The sequence below is a fragment of the Pelodiscus sinensis genome, chromosome Z, assembly GCF_052426305.1.
Source record: "Pelodiscus sinensis isolate ZL-2025 chromosome Z, ASM5242630v1, whole genome shotgun sequence".
NCBI lineage: Eukaryota > Metazoa > Chordata > Testudines > Trionychidae > Pelodiscus > Pelodiscus sinensis.
The window spans coordinates 24,643,248-24,656,271 of NC_143085.1; the positions used below are offsets into that span (position 1 = coordinate 24,643,248).

Here is a 13,024-nt window from a genome sequence, read left to right on the forward strand (position 1 = left end):
CAAAAGTATACCACCAACTAGAAGGTGCTTGATATAATCTACATATTATTAAAAATTTTCATAACACAAGACTCTCTGAAAAACTTCAGAAATGATAACTGCTGTCTTTTAAAATGCTAGATAACCTCTGTTCATAAAATATTCACACAGAAGTATGAATTTCTAATATTTCATTTTACAAGATTTGACCTTTCAACTTCTTTTTCAGTCTGCAGCAGAGAATCAGCATGTTAAACTAATGGTATAAATACCCTAGTAAATGTTAAAATTAAAATGTTAAATGTACAGTTTTCCCCTCCAAAAGTTGGTCCTGTGGTAATATGTGATATTAAAGCCTCTGCTCTGAGACTGAAATCAATGAATATCATTAATATGTGAATGTTCAGAATTTAAATATTCAAACTGAAGAGAGTATATTTGCTCCAATCACAAGAGTGTCCTCTGTATCTACAAAACTGACATAAGGCCCTGAGATGCAGTCAACCAGGCTAGCTCATGTGATGTCAAGAGACATATGCCTGTTTGCACTAGCTGAGGATGTAGCCCAAATTCAGAGGTGACATATAAAGTCTAATTTAGAATTACGTGCTGAAATGTAAGCAAGGTCAAGGGCCCTGAGTCAAAGCCCAGTGAAGTCAATGGCAAAAGTCAATGAATCAGATTGTATGCAAAGAGCTGGATGAAAGGAAAAGATGGGTGGGGGCTACTTCACCATGCACTTGCTACACTACTCCATTCTTGCCTTTTGGCTCATGAGGTAGATCAGCTTAATTCAGATGTGATGGCACAAGAAGGAAAAAGTGTAAGTTCCAAGACAGTAAGTGGGTCTGAGTCTCACAGTTGGCATCTAAATTGGCGAAATACATTTTGGAGGTCATTAAATCAATTCTGATTCCCTCTTAGGGCAGGTCTATGCTGGCAGAGAAAATCAAGGCAAAATATGCAACTCTAGCTATGTGAATTGCATAGCTGGAGTTGACCTACCATGAATCAATATTCTGGGGCAGCTCTACAGCAGATGGTCAATGGGAGAAATTCTCCCATCAACTACCCTTACTCCTCAATGTTGTAAGGAGTATCACTGTTGCTAGAGGTGCCATCAGTGTTCAATTTAGCAGGTCTTTACTAGACCTTCTAAATCGAATCCTGGAAGATTGATTGCCAATGTCAATCCTCTGGTAAGTGGAGACGTGGCCTCAGTTAGACTGTATGTATGGCTCTTTGGGCAAGGACCATCGTCTCCATAGATCTATATAGTATTTAGCACTGTGCGACCCCAATCCTTACTAGGACTGCTCCATACTACCATATTATAAATAACTCAAGTCTGCCCAGCTCCCACTAACTGATGTTTTGTCATTGACTTCACGGGGAGCATATCTCTAGATTCCCTTCAAAATGTAACTGTGTCTAAACCTTGTAAAACATGAGACCCTGGTGACCCATTGGAAGCTTTGGAAATTAAAACATTAGTGCTTGGTTGACTTCTATCATTCAGAGCACCTTTTGACCAGCTACACCAATAATCTGGTGGTGTACTTGGAATCTTTGTAATAGTTCAAACACGATTAGCTCTGTCTCCATTTGCAATCAAACATGGAAAAAAAAATCTCATTTGTCCACTAAAATAAATCTGTATGAGTCAATATAATTACTTACTTTAAAAAAAAGGGAGAAAAACAACTTACCGCGGGTCCAATTATAACAAGGTGGATATGGGGCTCTCTTCTGTGCCACTCTAAAACACAACAGTAATTTTTTAAAATATTAACAAATTATGCTTAATATTCTTGCACCCCCATACAGGGCTTGTCTTCCTCTCTTGGAATCAATGAGACACTTATATGACTATGAAAGGTAGAATCTGGACATTAGTATTAGCAACAGTGTTTAAATATAGCACATAGATGAGATTTTCACCTCCAACATTCACACGTCATATTTGATTCGTTAACATTATTGAAGTTAGCATTAATTTTTCTTTCATTCATTCTGTTATGATTCAAGTGTTATTTTTGCGATTAAGCTCAGGTACTATTTTAGAATAATTTAAACAGCAAAACATTTTACAGAATGCTAGTGAATGGGGTTACTAAATCAAGATGGTTTGGATTCTTGTACTGCCTAAATGGACTTATTCTTACCACCAGCACCTGCATGTGGCCCCCAGGAAATGCAATGTTCTGTTGTTACTAGTGAATGGAAAGAAGAAATAACTGCAGTGGTGTTATAGTTATATAGTGTTTTGTAACTCTAGAATTTGCAAAAATGCCTTTCTTTAAAGATTTCATTGCCAAAGTAGGTATCCCAGAAAAGCTCTGCCTCATCCAAGGAACGCGTCCGCTTTTCGGAAAAAAATGTTGGAAAAGCGGATGTTTTGTGGGCATCCCTGTAAACCTTCTTTCATGAGGAAGAAGGGATGTTCCGAAATAGGTGGGTTTTTTTAAAATTTGGCCCCATGTAGACGGGCCAAATGTCGGAAAAGCTTCTTTCGGAAGAAAAGCAGAAAAGATACTCAAATTGCAGTTCTCTATTTGCATATCTTTTTCCAACTTTTCTTTGTAGTGTAGACACAACCAATGCGACCTTCTCCCATCAGTCCCACTTTCTCTGCCACAAATGCAGTGGTACTACTGTATCCCTTCCACTTGCACAGAAACTCCACCTCACCCCTGAATTCCTTCATGCCCAGGGCTCGACAAATAATATAATATATTCACCTGTGGCAAGTAGATTACATCCCGGAAGAGCCGGCGCAGAGCGATCTGCGCATGTGCAGAATGATCTGCGCATACGCAGAACCACGTGGCTGGCGAGCAGGGCTCGCCGCCACTTGGTGAGCCCTGTTCATGCCCACTCACATCCCCTCCCATCTCTTCTGTCTTTCACTCTTCTATGGCTCTTTCCCTTCACAACAGAAGCATGCTTTAGTTTCTCCCCATATTCAGTGCCACATTCAACGCCACTTGCCTCTCTAGCTTACCACTCCATTTCCTTTCTCTGTTCTGTAAGCTCATTGAACGCACACTTTAGAATCACAACTTCCTCCCTCTGATTCCATTCTAGACCCTCTGTAATCTTTCACCTCTTACACTCCACTCAAACTGCTTTTGCAAAAATAACATCTTCCTAGCCAAAACTTAGAACCAATACTCCATCCTCATCCTCCTTAATCTGTCAGCTGTCACTGACAATGTCAAGACATTGCTCTTCTTGAATTCTTATCCTTCCTTACATTCCATGACTCTGTTTTCCCCTCTCTCTGATCACTTCTTTCAGTGGATCATTCTCATTTCCCATCCCCCTTCCAACTTTCAGTGGGCATTCCACAAGGCTCTATCCTTGATTTCTTTCTCTTCTTCTCTTATCTCTGGGTACTCTCACTGGCACACACAAATTCAACTATTCTGATGACAATTCAAATTCATTCTGATGACTCATGATTCATTGGTCTATCTCTCTGACCCATACCTATCTCTTCCAGTCCAAACTAAAATTGTGGCCTGTACCATCTCTGTGTGGACCTCAATCCTCAGCTTAATCTTAATGTGGTTAAAGCAGATGTCCTAATCTGCCCTCCCTGTTACCTCCTTCCTTGATCACTGTGGACAACACCAACATCCCTCTTACTACAGCTCTCACCAACATCCCTAGATGGAATACAAGCTGTCTGGAACCATATCCCTGATGATGCCACAGCACAACTGGTGGCTGACCTCAGTGACTTTACCCTAAAACTCAACTATTTCAGATTCGGTGACAATATATACCTCCAAATCAGTGGCACCGCTATGGGCACCCTCATGGTCCTACAATATGCCAACATTTTTATGGCTGACCTGGAACAACGCTTCCTCAGCTCTTGTCCACTAGCACCTCTTCTCTATTTATGCTACATTGATGACATCTTCATCATCTGGACCACCTGTGAAGGAGGCTCTGAAAGTATTCCACTGCAATTTCAACCATTTCCACTCCACCATCAACCTCAGCCTGGACTAGTCTACACTGGAGATCCACTTCCTGGACACTACAGTGCAAATAAGTGATGGTCACATAAATACTACCCTATACCAAAAACCTACAGATCGCTATGCCTACCTTCATGCCTCCAGCATCCATTCCGGACACTCCACACGATCCATTGTCAACAGCCAAGCACTAAGGTATAACCACATTTGCTTCAACCCCTCAGACAGAGACAAACACCTACAAGATCTTCACCAAGTATTCTTGAAACTACAATACCTGACTGAGGAAGCGAGGAAACAGATTAACAGAGCCAGACGTGTACCCAGAAGCCTCCTACGAAAAGACAAGTCCAACAAAGAAACCAACAGAACACCACTGGCCATCACCTACAGTCCTCAGCTAAAACCTCTCCAACGCATCATCAGTGATCTACAACCCATCCTGGACAATGATCCCTCACTTTCACAGGCCTTGGGAGGCAGGCCAGTCCTCGCCCACAGACAACCTGCCTGAACCTGAAGCAAATTCTCACTAGCAACTATGCACCGCACCACAGTAACTCTAACTCATGAACCAATCCTTGCAACAAACCTCAGTGCCAACTCTGCCCACATATCTACACCAGCAACACCATCACAGGACCTAACCAGATCAGCCACACCATCATGGGTTCATTCATTTACACATCTATCAATGTAATATACGCTATCATGTGCCAGCAGTGCCCCTCTGTTATATACATTGGCCAAAATGGAAAGTCCTATGTAAAATAATAAATCAGATATCAGGAATGGTAATATACAAAAACCGGTAGAACACCGGTAGAACAATCTCCCTGGACACACAGTAGCAGATTTAAAGGTAGCCATCCTGCAACAAAAGCGCCTTCAAGAACAGACTTCAAAGAGAAACTGCTGAGCTATAGTTCATCTTCAAATTTGACACCATCAGTTTAGGATTAAACAAAGACTGTGAATGGCTAGCCAAATACAAAAGTAGTTTCTCCTCTCTTGCTGTTCACACCTCCACATCAGCGGCTAGAAGTGGGCCTCATCCTCCCTGATTGAACTGACGTCGTTATCTCTAGCCCTACTCTTGACTGGTACTCTTTTCTTATGCCTGTATATTTATACCTGCCTCTGGAATTTCCATTACATGCATCTGACGAAGTGGGTCTTTGCCCATGAAAGCTTATGCTCCAATAAATCTGTTAGTCTATAAGGTGCCACAGAACTCCTCCTCGTTTTTGCAGATTCAGACTAACACGGCTATCCCTCTGATACTCACTAAGGCTGTAACCCTGGTGTCAAGTTTGACTTGGCCCTTCCTCTGAGCCCTCACATCCAGGTTATGTTTACATTTTTCAGATCCTTTCTGCATGAGATCTGTGAAACATGTCCTTTCCTTTGCAATCACCGAGCTAAGTTCTTATCATCTTGTGTTACTGGAACTTTTGGCCTTGACAAACACATTCTTGCTACTCTCATCCCATTCAAAATGCTGCTGCCAAAAGTATTTTTCTAGTCTCTCACTTGGACTATGTCACCTCTTTCTTTTAATCCCTCAGTAACTCCCCCTTCTCTTCTGAAACAAACATAAGCTATTTATCATCACCTTCCAAGCCCTTCACAGCATCCCTGTCTCACCTATTATAGGAACATAAGAACAGCCTTATTGGGTCAGACTAAAGGTCCATCTAGTCCAGTATCCTGTCTGCCAACAGTGGCCAGTGTCAGGTGCCCCAGAAAGAATGAACAGAACAGGTAATCATCAAGTAATCCCACCTTTCACCCATTCCCAGCTTCTGACAAACAGAGGCTAGGGACACCATTCCTTCCCATTCTGGCAAATAGCCATTGATGGACCTAGCCTCTATCAATTTAGCTAGTTCTTTTTTGAACCCTGTTAAAGTCCTGGCTTTCACAACATCATCTGACAAGGAGTTCTCCAGGTTGACTGTGCATTGTGTGAAAAAGTATCTTTTTTACTACTGTAATATAATTTTTTTCCACTTGTTAACTTTTCAAACAAGAACCTTCATGCTTTTACCCATCCTGCCCCTCCTACTCCTCTCACCTGAGTGCAATGCTTGATAAACATCTGCAAAACTAACTCATTATCCTCCATTAAACCTTTGTTTTCTCTAATTACTACCTAAAAAATTCTTGGCAACAGCTAGGCTGCTTGTGCAATGATAATGCTACCTATTAAAGTGATCAATGCTATCTCATTATTTTCCTGTACTCCCCTTTCTGTCTGTCACTATCCAACTGTTGTCTCTTGCCTTAGACTGTAAGCTCCTTGGAGCAGAAACTCTCTTTGTGGCTTGTGTTTGCATAATAGGATTGTAGTCCATGACTAGAGCTTCGAGATAGTATGATTCTACGGGTTGGACCTCCCTGGTCCAGCACTCTCAGGACCTGAGTGGTTCTAGAACCACAGAGTTTCCCAGCCCCTGGATGGTAATGATCTCCTGCTGTCTGCCAGCCCCTCTTCAGGGCTCCCCACCCTACCATTGGTCCTGCTGCTGCTAGCCCAGCCTCCAGCCACCACAGGCTCCATTGCCACCAGGAATCCCCAGAGCCAATGCTCCCCAGCCACTGCCGGCCTTACACCTGCTGGGGCTGCCAGTGGCCCCACTGCCATTGGGGCTCCTGGAGCCAGGGCTCCTTTGCTGCTGCCAGCCCCACTGCCACTGATGCTCCCTGGTCACTGTTGGCCCCGCTGCTGTCACTGCTTCCCAGCCACCAGGGATCCCTAGCTGCCGTTGGTCCCACTGCCAAGGGGGCTTCCTATGGCCACGGCTCCTTGGCTGACACCAGCCCACTTGGGATTCCCCAGCTACCATGGGGGCTTTGCAGCCACTGGGCTCCAGGCTGGCTTCCATTCCCAGCCTGCATGGCTCTTTGGTACAGCAACATCCATGGTCCTGCCAGACCAGAGAGTCCCAGATCTGAGAGGTTCAATTTGTACTACTACACCTAGGGTTGCCAAGTGTCTGGTGCTGACCCAGACAGTCCACTATTTTCGCCTCCTGTCTGGTAATATAAATTCAGAAAATACCAGACACCTAATATTTCCGGTATTTTCTGGGGGGTTTTCCCTGCCTGGAGGTGAAAATACCAGACACCTGGCAACCCTACGACACACTCAGCAACTGGCCCCCGGACTCTCTGCCAGGCTACTCCCGTTTACCTGGTTCCACGGGGGCTTGTCTTGTGGATGGAAAGAAAAACAAAATGGCCACTGGCAAAAAATACTCTTCTTAAAGGGGCCATGCTGTCGGTGTCTTTTTTTTTTTTTTTTTGTTCAACAAATTTGGTCTCCCCTCAACAGAATTTTTTCCCCAGTAGTTTTTTTTGGGGGAGGGGGGTGTTCGGTATTTTTGGTTAAATCATCTGGCAACCCTAACTACAACAGCAACGAGGAGTCCTGTGGCACCTTATAGACTGACTGAAGTGTAGGAGCATAAGCTTTCGTGGGCAAAGACCCACTTCGCCATGCATCTGACGAAGTGGGTCTTTGCCCATGAAAGCTTATGCTCCTACACTTCAGTTAGTCTATAAGGTGCCACAGGACTCCTCGTTGCTTTTGCAGATTCAGACTAACACTACAACTGCATCACAGATAAAATCCCTGTAAAAGTAGGAAGACCCATTTACACCCTAGTTCCTAGAAAGAATACCTTGTATTATTTCTCACTATATTCTGCTAATATTTTTGTGAAAGGCAAAAGGCAAGGCTCTGAGAGATGCGTTATGCTCATGGTCATTGAATACAGTAGACTTTTAAATTTGGAACTGATTGGAAACTTTTTTGGCATAGTTCTAGTAAATGAAATATGGTCGTTTGCAACCTTTTTCAGGATTGTAAGATTTTCTTATATGCTATGTAAATAAACCTCCATTTAGATTATTGCTTTGATCTAAGCACATGTGAAAAGAGATTTTCTTATAACTTTAACAGTCTTCGTTGGTACACCTAGAAACATGTAATAACCATGACACAATAAACCAAAAAACTTATTTTGAATTAGGTAAACTTTTTTTTGTGTATTATGAATATTACATGCTAGCAGCAAAATAATTACTCCCTAAACAGGCAAAAGGACCAAATATTTTTCTTTGATTGCAATTCTATGTTATTCCCAACAGGCAGAAAAAGACACAGTACAGAAAAATATGTTCAAAAGATCAATGTTTATAGGAACATTTTTAAAAAACATAAATATATTATGAATTATTCTGCAGAGAAAAACACAATTTATAGTACAGTCATAAACACCAAGAAATGTATCTGAATAATGTCTGGAGGGCAAAAAGCAAATCCAGTGAAAATGCAGAGATATTTAAACAGCAGGGTACATACCTGAAAATGCATCCACTAAATAAAGAGGGTCCTTGACTCTTCTAAGTCCACATATCAAAAGAAACAAGCATAAATTGTCTGTGTCTTGAGGAATGCCTGTAACACAAAAATACTGAATGCAGTTAGAACCCTAAAATATCTTCACCACAGCTGCTTTATGAGTGAGCATGCTTACTGTGCAGTAATGATAGGAATATATAAATAGAGTGACGTTTTTCCAAAGTACCCACCCAGCACCAAACTAAGTTCTCTCATTGAAGTAAATGTGAGTTAAGAGGGAGCAGCTAGTCAATACTGAGAGCTTTTGAAAATTCTACCCCTAATGCTAAGCACTGCCTGTCTCAGTGCATCTCAGCATTAAGGGCCTAATCCAAAACTCACTGCAATCACTGAGAGTCTTTTTAGCATCCTGATGAAATATTACTCTTTTAATGAATGGAAAACCTGATGCAGAGGTTAAAATTTCTTGTTTAAAGGGAATCTAGATTTGAATCCAGAGTTTCTGGTTTCTAATCCAGTAGTCAGTTAACCGGATTGCATATTTTAATAATGTAATATTAATTTTTAAACAATAAAACTCAAGCAAATGCCCACAATAATGCAAAGTGCATATAACTCATTGGGTGCAAGGCTGTTATTGTGCTTGTTCTTCTTAACTGCAGTGAATGAAAAAAATGCAGCTTTCCTGTTATGTAATTAATGCTCTAACCATCCAATACTGCAAGTTTACATTTGTCAAAAGTAAGTGTCTAGTGTTGTCCAAAATCTCTTAGCCAAAGTAGATTCCACTTTTTTCCATATGGCATTGAGTATAACAGAGTATTCCAATTATTTATTTTTACAGTCATACACATTCAGCACGGCAGTCTTACATTAAGAGTCAATAGTTTGCAAGTAAAAAATATATTGTTTGTACTCTAGAAATAGTTTCAGTGAAGCAACAAGCAGCATTTTACCATCTAGAATATTAAGGGGTGCTCTACCTTTATATGTCAGTTGGACATAGCTACGTCAGTCAAGAGTATGAAAAACCCATACCCCTCGCCTACACAGTTATGCTAACTTAAATCCCACTGTCAATGCATCTCTTTTGACAGAATAATATTTATATTGCTGAAACTACTCAAATTTAAGCAGGTGGTTTTCCTGCACTGTCAGAAAAATCCTTTCCATTGGTGTAGACTAGGGATGTAAGAGTATATCTGTTTAAACAGGTAACCAATAAGCATGAGCTTATCAGTTACTCAAATGGTTATATGTGACTCCTGGTCTGTCTCCTTGGGAGCCAGCTGCTGCCTTGCACTGCTGCCTCTGTCCCCTAAAAGCCAGCTCCCAGCATGCACTGGCTCCCATGGAACTGGCTGCCCCCTTGCATTTAACCATGTAACCACTGACATTTTCAATGGAAAGCATCTGGTAGCCAAGGTGCCTCAGTTCTACTGCTAACTTCGTAACAGAGAGGCAAATTATAAAAATCCTCCATGACTCAGTTTCCCCATCAGTGACATAGAGATAATGTGTATCTAGGTAATAACATGGCCCTATTTCAGGAGTGTTGTGAGCTGTGAAGCGCTTCATGTTTGTAAAGAGATGTGAGTTCTTCATATGAAAGGAATTGCATAATAAGAGCAAAATCTTATTGCTTCAATTTCCAAAATGGTATCTATCCTTTAAACCCCCAAGCTGTCACAGAATATTTAACCAGAATTTACATGACTGCAAAGCACTTATTTTAATCTTAAATTTCCTTTGTAGCACACTGACAAGAAAACCTTTTGAAGATAATGAACTATACCCTTCACTATTTATTTTACATCTTTCTGGTAAAATGAATCTGTCAAGACAGGGCCTCTCATGTCACACTTGAACTAGTGGTTGGTATGTTGTGGATAAGAAATGCAAATCAAAACTAATCTGAAAAATCTCAATGTAAAAAAAAAAGAAAGAAAGCATCCACGCTTAAATGCTGCTGGAAACACAAATAGGAACCATAAAATTCCATTCACTCTCACAAGAATATAATTTTTAAAACGACATTCTAATGTAAAATAGCACAGATACACTCAGAATATAATTCTGGGGATGGGTCACCATGTGATGTGCTTGGATCAAATGTGTTCACCATAATTTAATATAATCCACAAATTGCTCAATGCGTGTACATAACAGCAACATCACGTAATGAATTCTTGGGGGTTGGTAAATTCCATTTCCTGGCTGAACACTGCACAAAGCAGATCAATTCCATGCACACATTTATTGAATTATGGCAAGGAGAGCCAATATACCTAATGTCTGCAAAACTTTACAGCTGTAAGCCATGTTATCAAGAGCTTTATTTATGAGGTTATCCGCCCCTATCTGATTGTTTTAATTTTATTAAAGAGTTGCTGTTCTTTCATGGACAACTAAAATACACACACACTGTCGAGATAAACAATTGCAACAAATGGACTCTTCAGAAACAAACAACCAGTTTAAGTCAAATGACCTCAAGAATAGAAAGAAGAAAACAACAAAAACTGAGGCAGGACGTGATAAATCAAAAAATAGTATAAAACATTTACAACCTCTTCTGCGAAGCATCAAGTACCTTTGTTGAAGGGAAACAAATCTCTAAGAATTTCTCAGTAAAATAAAACCTCAGCCTTATGTCCAGCTAATTATTTTGAATTGCTAACCTGAGCCTAAGTATAAATCTACACAGCAAAGTTATTTTGGAATAAATAACATTATTCAATACACTGCAAGCAGTTATTTTGACATAATGTGACATAATGTCAAAATAATGTCAAGCTGGAGGACTTCTTACTCCAACTCCTGTAGCCCTCATTTTAGGAGGAGTAAGGGAAGTCAGAGGAAGAGTGCTCTTCCTCGGACTTCCCGCTATATAGACAGCACCAAAAGCCAAAATAAGCTACTTTGACTAAAGCTACCCAATTGATTTAGTTTACATTGTGTAGCTTATTTTGGCTTTAGCCCTACTATGCAGACATGCTCTTAAAGATGAAACACAATTGGCTTGATCTAACTTTGCTTATTTCTGACTGTACAATGATTGGGCTCACATAGTGTCTCATCACTACACAAACATCAAAGAATTTATTCTCCCATGAGGAAGAGAAATATTATTAGCCATTTTTACAGATGGGAAAATATTTAAGTGACATCCCCACATCATCTACATTTTAGGGAAAAAGTCAGAATTTAAACACAAATATCCCAGTTCTGTGTAATGAATCATTAAGGCAATTTTTTTTTCTGGAACAACTTGTATATATCCAACAGTTCCCTTGGAACATAAAACATCAATAGTAGTAAAGAATTATGCTTTATTTAAACAGGGACAATCTTATTTTATTCATTGGCACATTAGCTCGTCTCCTCACACATTCTATTTTCCGAGACACCCTCTAATTCTAAAAGACAATAGGAAATGGAATGATGCAGCCTTATTTAGATTTATCTCATATTCTTGTTTTTCCATTTTCACTAAATGCAGCTAGTTCGGGGTTGCTTCACCCCGTTTGTAAGTAGGGATCCGATGTAAGTCAGATCCATGTAACCCGGGGATTGCCTGTGCAGGATGAACTTAAAACACAACAAATAGTCTAGTAGCACTTTATAGACTAACAAAACATGTAGATGGTATAATGAGCTTTCGTGGTCATCCATAGGCACACAATGGGTAGTTCATGACATATTCAAGTGATATTGCATTTAAAATTAAAATCTAACATGGGAATTTAAATGTTATTTTTCACAGCATTTGCCATTGAGTCATTTTGATTTAATTTGAATAGTTTTAGCTGTCACAGAGTGGCTGCAGCAGACAAGGTAGATAATTATGCTGTTTATTGGACCAAGAATAATTCATAATACACAATGTTTGGCCTGGAAAGGTCCTTTAGTCTGGTATGATGCCCCATTAAGACATTATGCTCTTAGAAGAATCTAGACTGGTTTTGAGTCATAATATAAACTTCCACAAAGAAAACTGCTAGAAAAAGGGTCAGACTGAGCATAGCAACTCTGCCTGAATTTTAATTACACGTAAGGCACAGACATTTGATTTAAATTAAGCTTTCTCCACCTCCTGATACTTTTTAACCTCTTTGGCTGCTGTGGATAGGAACATCAGATTGACACTAACAATTGCACTGCAATGAGTATCCAGAATTCCGTTATTGTAGGTGTAGAGTTCATCACAAAAGTTATGAAGATCCTTGGGTTTAATACATACCTGCTGGCCTTGATAAATCTAATATATTTGCTTCTTCCTAGCTCTTAGCATCTTTTTTCTGCATTGCCTTTTTATTTATTTGTGTAAATAATGTTTGTAAAGCAGTTTGAAGATGAAAAGCACAGTGAGATCAAATCTGGAAGGTGCTGAGCATCCTGCAGTAGGTTCTGGGCAACCTCAAGTCACAGCAGTCTACACTACAGTGGTATTTCGAAATATCTTATTTCAAAATAGTTATTTTGAAATAATGCGTTTACACACAAAATACATTTTGAAACAGCATTTTGCTATTTCGAAATACCGCATCCACACTGAGTGGACTCTGAATCGCATTTAAGGCTGGCCGGAACCAGTTCCAGGAGGGCACCAGGTCAGAATTTGCTCTGTGAGGCTGCTGCCTGTGTCTATCTGAGGTCTGTGCTTAAAGGAACCCTCCCAGAC

The 13,024-nt window shown here is 40.3% G+C and overlaps 1 protein-coding gene across 8 annotated transcripts in view; it reads right to left on the bottom strand.

Moving 5' to 3' along the window:
* GLT1D1 (glycosyltransferase 1 domain containing 1) overlaps positions 1–13,024 on the bottom strand; it is a 150,966-nt gene that overhangs the window by 49,041 nt on the left and 88,901 nt on the right. For 6 of the 8 annotated variants that reach the window (XR_012895997.2, XM_075898464.2, XM_075898465.2 and 3 more), the window contains 3 exons: positions 8,341–8,436; positions 2,145–2,192; positions 1,689–1,738 (listed from right to left, as the gene is read on the bottom strand). Coding sequence is in view for 7 of the 8 variants with exons in the window: in XM_075898464.2 (XP_075754579.2) it covers positions 1,689–1,738; positions 2,145–2,192; positions 8,341–8,436 (194 nt within the window). In the remaining variant the exon portion in view is untranslated. The remainder of the gene's footprint in view (positions 1–1,688; positions 1,739–2,144; positions 2,193–8,340; positions 8,437–13,024) is intronic. The other 2 variants (XM_075898461.2, XM_006120486.5) reach the window with 1 other exon arrangement.